This window comes from Marmota marmota, unplaced genomic scaffold, assembly GCF_001458135.2.
Source record: "Marmota marmota marmota unplaced genomic scaffold, marMar, whole genome shotgun sequence".
Taxonomy (NCBI): Eukaryota; Metazoa; Chordata; class Mammalia; order Rodentia; family Sciuridae; genus Marmota; species Marmota marmota.
In genome coordinates this window covers 3,279,008-3,293,845 of record NW_025999880.1, presented here as the reverse complement: position 1 = coordinate 3,293,845, position 14,838 = coordinate 3,279,008, and the positions used below count along the sequence as shown (strand labels likewise).

Here is a 14,838-nt window from a genome sequence, read left to right as displayed (position 1 = left end):
CGGTAAGAATCTGTTTCCTTGCCTTTGCCACCTGTGTTCCTGTTTGTGGCCTCTTCCTCCGTCTTGAATGCCAGCAGTATAGTGTTGTCAGCCTCCTTGATTGACTTTGACCCTGCCACTTCTTTCTTGACTTTGACCCTGCCACTTCTTTCTCATGGAGGATTCTTCTGGGACTGGTGGTATAACTCCGTGGCAGAGTACTTGCCTAGCATGTGTGAGGCCATGGTTTTGATCAGAAGCACAACTGATCACTGGACCCACCTGGATAATCTTCCCTTCTTATGATCACATCTACAAAATCCTTTATGATAACATATTCATAAATTCCAGGGATTAGGGTATGGACATCTTTTGGGAGCCATTATTCAGACTAGTATATGTTTATTTATGCATTGTTTAAATGGCTATTAGCACAATACTTGGTACATGATAGACACTTGATGGTTAAGTAAACTTATTTTGGTTAAAATTTATTTTAACCCTTAATTGTGAATAGTCATGGGATATGGATAATGGAATATTTAATTTCTTTCTTCTATATAGATGGAGCAGATGGAATGGTTATCTTTGATTTGTTAGGCACAGGAGATGATCTTGATCCTGATATCATTAATATCCTTCCTGCATCTCCAACTGCATCTCCCGTACATTCTCCAGGATCTCATTACCCCCATGGAAGTGATGCTGGCAAGGTAATCCTATTATAAAAATTCAGTTTATTGGGGCTGGGGCTGTAGCTCAGTGGTAAAGCACTTGTTTAGCATGGATGAGGCACTGGGTTTGATCCTTAGCACCACATAAAAAGTAAATAAATAAAGTTATAAAAAACATTTTTTAAAAAATTTAGTTTATCTAAATGTCATTCATTCATTTGGTAAGCAATGAATAAATGAAATAGAACATTGTTTTCCTTGGAAATTGGCAACAGGTGAGATTAACAGTACATTCATATACTTCTGCCTCACAGAAACCAATACTTCGATTTAAACATTCTGCAGAGGTTCTCTGAGGCTGTGTGTTCCCTGAATTCATATTTTCTAGAGTACTGAGTATTAGCCTTTTCACTGTAGTTTCAGGTGTAGGATCACAGTATCTTAGATAATCAGTATATGACTGTAAGAGCTGTAATTCACATCAGGGCTGTGACAAGGAATATAATAGAAATTAATTTTCTTATAGAAACAGATAAAATATGCCCACTGTCCCTTTTATTTTTAGCACTTATGAAAACAGGCTATATTATGCTTCTCTCTGAAGTAACAATTAGGGCTTCATTGAATAACATCTTTGAGTGAAATTATATCTAGTAATTACTTGATTATTACAGTATGCATATGTTTAGAATTTACCTTTTTTGTTGTTGTTGTTATTGTTCCTGGGATTGAACCCAGGAATACTCTACCACCAAACTGCATTTCTAGCTCTTTTATTTTTTGAGACAGGGTCTTCTCACTAAAAGTTGCCAGTGCTATCATCAATCTTGTGATTTTTCCTTCCTCAGCCTCCCAAGAACCTGGGATTAACAGGCATGTGCCATTATGCCCCGCTTAGAATTTACTTTTTTTCATTTAAGAAAGGATCTTTGTCGAATTTTATGTTGCCATCTCTTCCTTTTTAAACATGTAAAAAAGCAAGATTGAAGTATGTGTGTATTTATATTCAAATTTCAGTAAGTTTAATCAGTTTTTTTTTTATTTTTTTCTGTACTGGGGATTGAACCCAGGGATACTAGCTATACCACTGAGCCGTATACCCGTCTCCTTTTTAAATTTCAGGGAGGATCTTGCTAAGTTGCCAGGACTGGCTTTGCACTTTGGATCCTCCTGTCTAATAAGCCTCTTGAGTAGCTCAGATTACAGGTTATGTGCCTCCATGACTAGCTTTAGCTTTCTAATATGGACACCATAATTTGTTGTATCATTCCTAAAATGTTGGGCATTTAAGCTTTTGTTGTTGTTGCTGTTGTTATAGTTACTGATATAATGAATGTTTCTGTGCATATTAGTTTTCTTTTCTTTTTTTTTTTTTTTTAAAGAGAGAGAGAGCATTTTTTAATATTTATTTTTCAGTTTTTCGGCGGACACAACATCTTTGTTTGTATGTGGTGCTGAGGATCGAACCCGGGCCCGCACGCATGCCAGGCGAGTGCGCCACCGCTTGAGCCACATCCCCAGCCCCTAGTTTTCTTTTTTCTATTTATTTAACTTACATACCAAGAAGCCAGGCACAGTGGCACAAATCTACCTGTAACCCCAGCAACTTGGAAAGCTGAGGCAGGAGGATCTCAAGTCAGCCTCATTAATTTAGTGAGGTCCTAAGCAACTTAGTGAGACCCTGTCTCTAAATAAAATATAAAAAGGGCTGGGGTTGTGGCTCAGTGGTAGAGCGCTTGCCTAGCATGTGTGAGGCCCTGAGTTTGATACTCAGCACCACATAAAGATAAATAAATAAAGGTATTGTGTCCATTTGCAACTGAAAAATATTTTTAAAAAATAAAAAAAAAAAAAGGGCTGGGGATATTATGCTCAGTGGTAAAGTACCCCTGGGTTAAATCTGCAGTACCAAAATAAATTAATTAATTAAATAAAAAGGGTTGAGAGGACTGGGACTCAGTGGTAGAGCGCTTGCACTGCATAAAAATAAAGGTATTGTGTCCACCTACAACTAAAAAAACAAAAAACAAACTTTTTTTTTTTTTTAAATGGAGCATTGAGGATGAGGCTCAGTGGTTAAGTACTCCTGGGTTCAATCCCTGGTGACCCCACCACCACCAAAAAAAAACACAAAAAAAAACAAAAAACCAAGAAATAAATTGACTAATCCAGAGTTTGTTAATACCACTTGAGAGTAGTCTCTTCATTTTGCCATAATGCTTTCTAAAACATTATAACTGCATTTTAGAGATAGTGGTAGATGAACAAAAGTGTATTGAATCTACCCTTTGGATTGGGGTATGAGTGTCAGGAATTAGTTGAGAGACTGTTACGAAATGAGTTAGAAATTTGATTGACCATTTTGTGGTTTTTAATCAGCTGTGAATGTTTATATACATACAATTCACCCTGGGTTTGGCAAAATAGACTTTTGAACAGTTGGCATATTCATTTCCTCATGCAAGTTTTAGAGTTCATTCTTTTAATATTATTATCTTATGATATTTTTACTAAGTATGTAACCATTGAGTTTTTCTTTTTTAACCCATTGAATTTTTCAATATCCTTTAGTATTTTTAAAATTGAGGTCATAATGCAATAAGACTGATTTGTCATAATCCATTTTGTATTTATATCTAGTACTTAGGTATACTGAATGAAATAATATACTTTTAATTTTGTCTTTTTAAGGGTCAGGGTACTGATCGGCTACTTTCAACAGAATCTCATGATGAAGTAACTAATATTCTTCAGCAACCATTGGCCCTTGGATACTTCGTATCAACTGCCAAAGCGGGTCCTTTACCTGACTGGTTCTGGTCAGCATGTCCTCAAGCACAATATCAGTGTCCCCTTTTTCTTAAGGTATTACCATTTCTGTGCCAATTTATAAAGAATCATATTTGACAACTTGACTTATGAGAAATACAGAAGTGGCTTTTTGAAATTTTATAGCTTGTTTAAGTGTTTAATTAAATTGCCACAAATGACTCTAAATATCACACACAGAATTATCTACTTAGGAAACAACTCTAATTTTTAAAATTTATATTGTAGTGGTATTTTCAACTGTACACACTAGAGCTTAGAAAAACTTATTTCTTTCTAACCTTCTCATTTTCTAGATGAGCATATTTTAGTTTCAACTTTCGTACCATGTTCATATATACAACAGTTGAAGATCTGAACTTTTTTTTTTTTTTTTTTGTGGTTGCTGGATTGAACCCAGCGCCTCACACGTGGTAGATAATAATTCTACCATTAAGCTATATCCCCAGCCCTTGATAATATTTAATGAGAGAATATATTTAAGAGTGTCAGCCAAAGTAGTAGTTTTATCCTATGATTTCTTCCTCTTCTAGTAGATGTACAAATCTCATTACAATGTAAGTTCAGAAAAACTCACCTATTCAAAGTCATAAATTGGCAGTAGACTCAAGATTGAAACCTGGATCTTTTAATTATTATTAAATTATTTTTTGAATTACATCATATCTTATTTTCATTATTCTCCATTATTTTGAGGATTAAAAGATTCAGTCTTGCCAGGTGGGGTGGTACATACCTGTGGTCCCAGCTACTCCAGAGACTGAGGCAGGAGAATTCCAAGTTTCTATTTCATATTTCACTAGTCATGCTAATTTAAGTATTTGTTGAGTACTTGTTGCTTGTAGGGCAAAAATTAGATAGTATGCTTTAGTTTATATTATATTTTTAGTGGTTATCAAACCTGTAGCCCTCTTGCTCTTTCCCTACGTCTCCTCCCTGTCTGTCCCTTCCATTCCTCTTCTTTCTTTGACAGAGCCTTGCTTTGTTGCCCATGCTGACCTCAAACCTTGGCTCAAGCGATTCTCTTACTTCAGCCTTTCAAGTAGGTGGGACTACAGGCCTGTTCCACTTGAGTTCTTCTTGCTGTCTTCTCTTCCTGTTGCTATTAAATCTTTATCCCCTTGGCCAATATTGAACTTTTGTAGTATGTTCATATATACAACAGTTGAAGATCTGAACTTGTTTTTTTTGTTTTTTGTTTTTATAGTGAGGTGGGATTGAACCCAGGGGCCTCGTGCACGGTAGATAATCACTCTACCATTGAGCTATATCCCCAGCCCTTGATAATATTTAATGAGAGAATATATTTAAGAGTGTCAGCCAAGGTAGTAGTTTTATCCTATGATTTCTTCCTCTTCCAGTAGATGTGCAAATCTCATTGCAAGAACACCTTTCCAAGAGATTTTCTGCTGAATAGTCCTTGGAGTCTCCACAAAACAAAGGGTTCTTTAGATCTTTGGGAAGTGGTATACATGCTTTCTGCCCCCTTTTGTAGTCACAGTGCATGTATACACACTACAGATTCTGAAAATAGTAACATTGTTTACCTAGCAATTCCCAAATCTATTTTAATACACAAGAATAGGATTGTTTAACACCTATTTGTAATTCATGACCTTAGTGTTTCAGGGCACATTTTTTTTTAGGAAACACTACTTTACAAAAAGTCCAAGGGACTATCCAGATTCTTTTCTACTCAATATTTATTTGCAGAGAGGATAGTGTAAAGTGAGCATTCACCCTCAGATACAGTGTAACAAGATTAGGACTTCTGATTCTGAATTACCAGGTAAGGCATAACTTACCATAATTTTGTTCACCTTGTTTTTCATACATCCCATTTTAGTTGTATACTATAGGCAATAAAACCACCTGATGTGTTTCTCTATGCTTGGAGAAATAGTGGATTGTTATCTAGATGGTTAAAAATAATTTTATCATAGGGATTAAGAGCACTGGTACTAATTAATATTCATTTAATTTGTAGTGATCTGCCATGTGGGACTTGTTTTTAACTCAAAAATCAAAATAGTTCGGATATAAACATTTTAAATTATATTCCTGAATATACCTAACAAGGATTTATACATGTATACAACTGGAAAGGAGAGAGCTTGTAATTTTGAGTACTTTTTTTTTTAATATTTATTTTTCAGTTATAGGTGGACACAGTGTCTTTATTTTACTTTATGTGGTGCCTCATGCATGCTAGGCGAGTACTCTACCTCTGAGCCACAATGCTAACCCATGAGTACTTTTTATAGTATATAGAATAAGATCTACGGAGAGTTTTTGTGGTGAATACCATCACCATCTTGTCACACTTTTTAACACTATTATACATATTTAATTACAAATTATTACTTGCATTTAGTTGAAATGTGAAGAAGTAGCGAGTCCTTCCGCTCACCGTTCACTGCCATACTTAAATGGCTATGCCAGTTCTTAATAAGCCTCTGTTATGAAATGTATTTATTATGTTTATTGCATCCTTAAACATTTACTTTATGCATCTAGGCAAATTAGACTTAGAAAATAGTTGGAAATCCTTTTTAAGGATTAGTACGAGGTTTTATAAACAGTAAAACTAAAGTAAGCAGGAAGATTCAGTATATTTTGCACTTAAAAATTACTTCAATAATGAATGAATTCAGCAAGGAGAGCAAGCTTTTTGTAGTGGTTCCATTCATAACATAGTACTAAAATATATATTTCATTAAGAAAGATACATTGGGAGAGTAAGGTAAAACTAGAGGACCAGTCTTTTCCCGTGTGGCTTACTGATTCCCTGTTCACATTTTTAGGCCTCTTTGCACCTCCACGTGCCTTCAGTGCAATCTGACGAGCTGCTTCACAGTAAACACTCCCACCCACTTGACTCAAATCAGACTTCAGATGTCCTCAGGTACTGCTCTTTTACCATTATTTGTTCTCCATTGCAACTTTAAAAGAACATAATGTAAGCCAGGCATGGTGGCACAGGCCTATAATCTCAGGGACTTGGGGAGGCTGAGGCATGAGGATCCCAGGTTTGAAATAAGCCTCAGCAGCTTAGCTCTAAAGAAAAAATAAAAAAGGACTGGGAATGTAGCTCAGTGGTAAAGTGCCCCTGGGTTAAATCCCCAGTACCAAACAACAACAGCAAAGAATATAATGTTGATTCTTGATTCTTATGCATTTTCCTCAGTTTTGGCAAGATTTCATAGGTGTTTACCCTTAGATCTTTTTGAGATTTTTTTTTTTTTTAAATGGTGCTGGGTATTGGATCTATGATCTTATACATGCTGAGCAAGTGCTGTACCATTGAGCTACAAACATCCCTCGCCTAAGAACAGTTTTTCATGAAATTAATTATCTTTCTCCCCAAGGACTTTTGAGGAGCTTTGAATCTTAGATACTGTAATTGAAAACTACTTCTGAAATTTATACTGGAAATAGATAAATGACTTACATGTTTTATTTGCTTTTCAGGTTTGTTTTGGAACAGTACAATGCACTCTCCTGGCTAACCTGTGACCCTGCAATCCAGGACAGACGCTCATGTCTCCCAATTCATTTTGTGGTGCTGAATCAGTTATACAACTTTATCATGAATATGCTGTGATCTTCATTTGTTGGAACTTTGCAAGAAAAGAACAAGGAAAAAAGGATATTTTGCTGCAGGATTAAGTTATTATCTTCTCAGTGAAAGTCATTTGTGATGGGGTCTAATTCTTATTACTTCAACAAATATTGTTTTGACTTGGGGGGAGGGGCTATAACCCTGCTATTTTTCATTGACTCTACTGAACTCTTTAGGGATGATGACTGATCATATAAAACGTATTATAACATTTTCGTAGCAAAAATTAACGTTTTTTTTTTTTTTTCCGGTCACAGTATTTGTGAAAAGTAATGAGCCATAGTACCCAGTCATGTTAAATGAATATTAAAAGCATGGAGAGGAAACATGAGGAACAATGATTTTCAACATATGGCTTTAGAACATCAAGATGTTCTTGTATTGGATTATAGTATCTAGTATTCAAAAATGCCTGCATCTCTTATTTATTGTAAGTTTTTAAATGTATAAATTGTCTTATATTTCTTAACCTCTTTTATAAAAATTTTCCTAGAAGGTTTATACTGCCTTCTTGCTTTAAAGCAATTGGTCTAAAATATATGTAATCGTCTTAATTAAAAAGTTGCAGTAGGGTTGCTTTTAGAGTATTATTTTTTTGTAACGGGGTGGGTGGGACAGTAAATTTGTATTGTCTCAATGTACAGTTTAATGGGGATAGAGGGGGAATAATGTCCATACCATTGTGTGTGGAGGATTTACAGCTAAGCTGTAGTTGCAGAGTACATGTACAGTAATGAAGTTCACTGTGTTTATAAATTGAAAAGGTACCGGGTCTTACAGCATTTTATATATCACATCTTTACAGAATAACATGATGGCAATATACAAGTGATATTGTTAGGTGGTTTAACTTAGAATAAAATGAGAATTCTTCAGTTATATTTTGTACTATGGTTTAGGGCTATGACTAATATTTCAGGCCATTTCCAGTGAAAGAAACTTAGTTTTACAAGAAAAACATTTGCTACTGAATGCTTAAACTAATTTTGGTGTTTAATGTTACATGCTTAAATTTTTTTCAGTTTTAACAGTGGCAATTTAGGCATGGGAATATTATTAATTATGAAATTTATCTGCAGGATCTGCTATAAGGTTGAAATTTAGCCCAGCTCTAGGCATTTTACAAATTATTTTAAGAGCAGTCACTCTTGATTGTTTGACTTTTTTTTTTTTTTTTTTTAAATTAAAGATTGGGAATGTGTGTGAGAGTATGCATATGTATGGGTGTGTGTGTGCAATCAAACTGTGGTGTAAATAGATTCTCAGTGAATTCTGGTATTCAGACTCTATTCCACTAGTGAAAAAACCATTTTCTAAACTTAACCTGTTTCCCTTTGCCTTTTTATTTATTTAATTTTCTTGGTTTGGAGATGGCAGTCCCAAACACCAGAGTCTGTACTTTTCTATAACACAGCTCAAATTAAGGTAGGGCATATGCCAAGGAGGTTCTCACCTCCCTAAAGAAGGGACTTGAATTTTAGGGACTTTAATTCACCCCTTCCTTCAACACAGCTTTCCCCCTTCTTGTTTGCACATGCCAATATAACTGCTTTTATGCAGGCTTTTACCCCCTTGAAAAATCCTTTCTACAGTGCTGCTCACAAGAGAGCCCAAGTTAGCTTTCTACCTGCATTGCTGACTTGAATTCACAGTCGCCAAGTCTACCTAATCTTTCTTGGAAGCAGTCTAGCAAAATTCTTATTTGTATGTTCACTAATTATCTACAAGGATGAAATCAGTTGTATTTACAAAACTCTAATTCAGTGTTTTTTTTTTTTTTTAACTGAAACTTGTTTTGTAAGTACTATATGCTTAGCATAATATCACTTTCTTATGAACAGTATAACTTCTTCAAATTGTGTAAATGAAAACATTAGCAAGTCTTTTTTCTATAAAAACAAAATTGGTGACAAAAGTTTTCAATCATTAAGATTATAATGAAATCCCAGTGGTCAGCATATTTTGATATTAAATTTAAAGATCACATCTCTGCATTTGTTTTTCAATTATGCTAACACACCACAGATATGTTGGCATGTTTTGTTCTGTACTTTCTTTAAAAAAAAAAAAACTTGTCTGAGATTTGAGGGAAAAGATGCTTATTTGGAATTTCTATAAAAAGAGTATTTTTTTTATATACTTAGCTAATAGTGACTTTAAAAAATAAAAGTTATATTCTCAGTTGTTTGAAAAATTGCTAACCTACAGTAACCAAACCTCAGTTTGAAAATAGATTTTTTAAAAAATTATTCCCTGACAGTTTCTTTTATATGGAGCCATAAGGAGGGAACCCAGTATACAATTCCTTTTTATGTAGGAATCGGAATAGTTCCCAAATATACAGGATTTACTGATAAAACTTTTCTTCCCTTCATATATCGGTTCACACTCAAATAGAAAGTTATTAAATAGCCATTAGAAAAGGTCAGTTGACTTATCTCAGAAAAAAAGAAATTAAGCATTTTGTGCAGGATGATGGATCTGACTTATTAATGTACTGTCACAGACAAGTATGGGTAGTTTTGTTTTACTTAAATAAGCAAGCAAAATATTATACTTTGTACCAGTGAGTTACGAACACCTTGACTTCTTTGTTACAGTGCTAATGTCTGTTCTTTGTGCAGTTATCCATTATGAAGCAGGGTGGAAGTTCAGTATTTTGGCATTTAAAAGATTAGTTATATAATGTTTGCTTCCAGCCAGTGAGAAACATCTAGCCATACCTTTCTTATGCAAGCCATTCAGTTATCAGGACTGTGAATTAACACTGTATGAATAAATTTCTGTACACCTTATTATTTGGCCAGAAGGCCACCAAGTGTACTTATATGTAATCCTTAAATTTTAAAGTAGCTGTAATTTTTAAATATTTCTAAACTTTTCTTAAACCACTAAAATTAAGCTCTTACTACTTAGTCAACTATCCTCAGCTGTATTCGTACTCAATTGTCAGTATGGCACAGATTACTGTATTAAAATATTCTCTTTTCGTCTTCATATTTACCTTCTGAGGTAATTTTTTAACTTAATGTGTTACTACAAAGATTTGCAGATCTTTAATCAAGCACTATGTTAATACTGTAATATCAAAATACTATGTTGCATTATTTAAAATGTTCAAATTGAATAGATTAAGAGGAAGTTTTTAAATGCTATTGCATCATATAATTTGCTACTCATCCACTATGGCATTGCATATTAGTCTATTAATACACTTAATGTTGCATGAGTGATATTTTGGTCTGGGTTTCCTCTTAATATTTTAGTTTGTCTAAATTAAGGAAAAAATGTTTTAACATATATATTTTTGTCCCATCCCTCAAAAATCAGCTGGAAATCTTAAAACTTTTGTTTTTTCTTGGTGTTTTAATGGGCCCAGAACTGTGGTTTAAATTTTTTATATATGTTATTTTTTGTGGAGTATAAATTTAAAAACTGGATTTGGGACCTAAAATACTCCTCAGGTTGATATATTCATGAAGTTTTAAAATAGCTTTAGTTTTCAAAGTAAACTGGATATGTGGACCTTAAAAGTTACTGAGTTTAAACTACAAATTGTAACGTCATTACTGGACATGTCAGCATCAACCCTCTCAAAATGGCTTGGTCACTTTATGAAGGGGCGTTTTAAAGTTGTTGTTTAGCAGTGACATTTAATATGGTCCAATTGCTTTTCTTTTTAACGTGACAAAAAAGAATAAGGAACAAACACTATTGCTGCCGAATGCCATAACACTGAGTTGTACAAATTGTGATTGAGGAAATGAAAAGGTTTATACTTTTTAAAAAAAAAAAAAACAACAAAAAAAAAAACTTCAAATGGAATAAATTATTCATGAAGCCTTCATTGTGGTGTCTCATTCTGTTGAAAATATTTCCATCTTAAAACATTTTTGTCTCTTAAGGACATATACCAAAAGTATTGTGGTCATTTTGAAATAGTTCCTCCAAGGTTTGCCACAGACTGGCTGTGAATTCAGGCAAAACGCCTAATCTTTATAATTTCCATTTGCTCATTGGTAATTGAACACAATAATGCCTAGCCTTTCTTTTTTGGGGTGGTGCTGGCAATTGAATCCAGGGTAATGTGCATGCAAGGCAAGCACTTTACCAACTGAGCTATATCCCCAGCCCAATAACCAATGTTTCTAATCAGCTTTGTGAACCTCAAAGGAAGATGCAAAACAAATTTTGACAATTATAAAGGTATGAAGGATGATTGTTTAATACCCATTGTTCTTAGAAAAGTCAAATCCAGAATGAAGACTTAGAAAGCTGCTTAAAGGTGGTGAAAAGGATTTTTAAATATGTTTTTAGCAAGAAAAAGGATGGAAAACATACAAACATACTAGTCCAAATTTAGCCCCCCCACTTTTTTTTTTTTGGTACTGGGGATTGAACCTAGGGGCACTTTAACCATAGAGCCACTTCCACAGCCCTCTTTATTATTTTGAGACAGTCTTCTCTGAGACTGACCTTGAAACTTGCAATCCTCCTGCCTCCACGACTTCCTAAGTCACTGGAATTACAGGCATTCACCACCATACCCACCCCCCTACTTTACCTCCTTCCTGTCTCAACCCATTCCAATTTTAAAAATTAAAAGATATATATGTATATAATGTATGTATGTAAAGGGCTGGAGATAAGCTCAGTGGTGTAGCATCCCCTGATTTCAATCAGTAATAAAAGAAAATTCATGGTCTGGGGATATAGCTCAGTGGTAGAGCTATCATGTATAAGACTCTGTTTGATCCCTAGCATCACCCCTACCCCCCTCCAAAAAAAAACTTGAAATTATCAAGCTCTAAAATTTAAGAACTATGCTTTTAATGGAATTCCAACCTAAGGTAACTTATTTCAAGGAACTTTTTGCTTAAATCTCCATATCCACATGAATTATATCCTGGGTTGTGAAAGAACTTGCAAATGATTTCAGAAATGCTGTGGAAAAGTTAAAGATTCTTTAAAAAGGGGGGGGGGCAACTTTTCTAGTTTTTAAGGTTTTTAAAAGATAGGTCCCAGAAACTACTAGCAACATTTTAACCAACATTAAAAGCTGGTATAGTTTCACTAAAATAACAAAATAATTGATTACGTATAATAAATCTCTATTCGTAAGTCCTCAGTTTACTGGGAAACAGTTGTGTAAACATAATTAAACTCCTCACCTTAAAGTGGTATGACATAATGCAGTACATATACAAAAGGGAATAACTGACATCAATCTCATTCCTTTGACAACGTTGATAAATTGATATATTATGGCAATAGACATTTAATAGCTTATTTAGTGAGGTTTCATATGTTTGAATATGAAATTCAACCAATCAGTATTAAGTGCTATACTCTACCATGGGCATAGAAAACATGGTTCCTGCCCTCAAAGTACTCACTTTCTGGTTAAGTCTTTTTATTAAAGTGCAATGTCTAAAGTACTGTGACTGAAGGAAGCAAAGGGTCTTCTGGAAACATAGTGGAGGGATACCTAATCTAGTGAAAGGTAGATGGTTTGTCAGGAAAAGGTTTCTTAACATGGGAACACTGGAGGAACCTTAAAAAAGGTAAAAAGGGAACAGTTGGTAGAGTGCTTTACAAAGGTAAACAGTTGGTAGAGTGCTTGCCTTGCATGCACAAGGCCCTGGGTTCAATCCCCAATACCCACTCCTCAAAAAACAACAACAACAAAAAAGTTTTGAAATGGAACCACCATTTGACTCAGTTATCCCACTCCTTAGTATATGCTCAAAGGAGTTANTTCACTGATGAAAGACACCAGGCAGAAGCCCAAGTTGGAGACACATAAGGAAGGAGTCCAAGCTGGAGAGAAGTCAGACCATAAAAAAATCTCTTGTCTTCTGAGCTCATCAATAAAGAAGTTGAACGTTATTCCACAGTAGAAAAGTATTTTAGTAGCTGAGTTGATTTCTTAACTGGTTAAACAATCAGACCAAAGAGACTGGGTTGGTGGAACTGTCAACCCCCAGGGATGTCTCATGTTGAACTACAAGTGAAGATATGATCTGCTTAACCAAAGCTAAAGCAGAAAGCTTGTGTAAAAGTCAAAGATCTCGACAGGCTAAAACAAGGGAGAGATGTAAGATCAAATAGTTATAAACTGAGAATAACTCTAAAAAAGAGTTCTAGGCTGAGAAACATGTCTTCTAAGGTCTATGTGTGTACTTGTAGATTTTATTTCCAAAGAGCATTGATTTTTTGAAGCTTATTTATGCAAAAACAAAAGCACATAGTATACCTAAAACAGTAGTTAAATGTGCTTTGCTTTTTTTTTTCTGTTTCCTTATTCCTCCAGTCTAAGAAATAAAGTAGAGAAGAGTAAATCCAAGAAAGCCAGTCAAAAGAAGAATGTTTATCCAAGAAAGTCTTTCCTTTGACTTAAACAAAATATAGGAACTGTATAATGTGTTTCATCAAACCTGACACCAAAACTTGTATTTATTTATGCTGCCATTTTAAGACATTAAAATTTCAGAGATATTAAAATGTGAGGAAAAAACAGATTTGGTAAAAGTATATTTTCTTGGCTGGGCGCAATAGCGCATGCCTGTAATCCCAGCAGCTCCAGAGACAGAAGCAGGAAGATCCAGAGTTCAAAGCCAGCCTTAGCTATTTAGTGAGGCACTAAGCAACTCAGTGAGACCCGGTCTCTAAATAAAATATAAAAAAGGGCTGGGGATGTGGCTCAGTGGTTGAGCACCCCTGGGTTCAATCCTCAGTACCAAAAAAAAAAAAAAGAGGATTATTTCCTTAAATACTTTATTTAATAACAAAAAGGTACACCATCATAATATAAGCTAGTCCTACGAAAATCAAAGATTATGGGATTTATAAGCAACTAGATTTAGGGTTAATCTGTAGGCTTACTATTTGCAATGAGAATCTGCCTAATTAAACATACAAACTGTAAGGTTATTTAAAAACTGATTTTAGTATAGTTGGCCTGAGAAGAAACAAATAAAACTTAAAAGCTCATGGTGGCACCCTCCTGTAATCCCAGTGACTGCAAGGCTGAGGCCAGTTTGGGCAATTTAGCTAAACCCTGTCTCAAAAAATTAAAAGGGCTAGATTTGTAGTTTAGTGGTAGAGTGCCCATGGGTTCAACCTCATTACCACAAAGAAAAAAAAAGTTCTTGGCTAAATCTTTTCTCACAAAAGTATCCAAATTCTATATAATGATTATCAAAATGATTTCACAAGTAAACATGATGTTTCAAGGATCTGAAAGACTTGAACAGCAGCATGGTGGTGCATGTCTGTGATCCCAGAGACTTGAGAGCCTGAGGCAGGATTGCAAATTTGAGGCCAGCCTGGGCAATGTAGCAAGACCCTGTCTCTAAATAAATAAATAAATAAATAGGGCTGGAGATGCAGCTTAGTGGTCAAGTGTCCTTGGGTTTGATCCCTAGAAACAAGACTTCAGAAAGTTGATAGGGATAGAGTCGTGAGTTGTAGCTTTCTAGTTTGAGCAACTCAAGCTGGTGGTGATAATTCACTAAGAATGGAAAGGGGGAGAGGGAGACTTTTTGAGAAAGTTACGTGTCAGCCTCATCTATGTGAATATAACTTGCTAGATGAAGATACTGGATCCGCATGTTTCTTGATAGTGATCACAGGATCATAAGCAGTGTTGGAAAGTATATGAAAAATCATGTAATTCATACCCATCTCTTCCACTTTCATCCTCCTTACTCTTCCTATGAAGATTAATTAATT

At 34.8% G+C, this 14,838-nt stretch overlaps 1 protein-coding gene and 1 long non-coding RNA gene across 4 annotated transcripts in view; one reads left to right on the top strand and one right to left on the bottom strand.

Moving 5' to 3' along the window:
- Med13 (mediator complex subunit 13) overlaps positions 1-7,679 on the top strand; it is an 85,914-nt gene extending 78,235 nt beyond the window's left edge. For 2 of the 3 annotated variants that reach the window (XM_048788205.1, XM_015495378.2), the window contains exons 26-29: positions 544-692; positions 3,345-3,518; positions 6,287-6,387; positions 6,954-7,679. In XM_048788205.1, coding sequence (XP_048644162.1) covers positions 544-692; positions 3,345-3,518; positions 6,287-6,387; positions 6,954-7,086 — 557 coding nt within the window. In that variant the 3' untranslated portion in view covers positions 7,087-7,679. Of the gene's footprint in view, positions 1-543; positions 693-3,344; positions 3,519-5,195; positions 5,272-6,286; positions 6,388-6,953 lie in introns of all 3 variants that reach the window. The other variant, XR_007342293.1, reaches the window with a different exon arrangement.
- A 3,028-nt stretch (positions 7,680-10,707) lies between these two features.
- LOC125612032 lies at positions 10,708-12,818 on the bottom strand. The gene is made up of 2 exons (XR_007342294.1): positions 12,788-12,818; positions 10,708-10,917 (listed from the first exon to the last, which is right to left on the bottom strand). It is a non-coding gene; the product is annotated as an uncharacterized LOC125612032 (long non-coding RNA).
- Between the last annotated feature and the right edge of the window lie 2,020 nt (positions 12,819-14,838).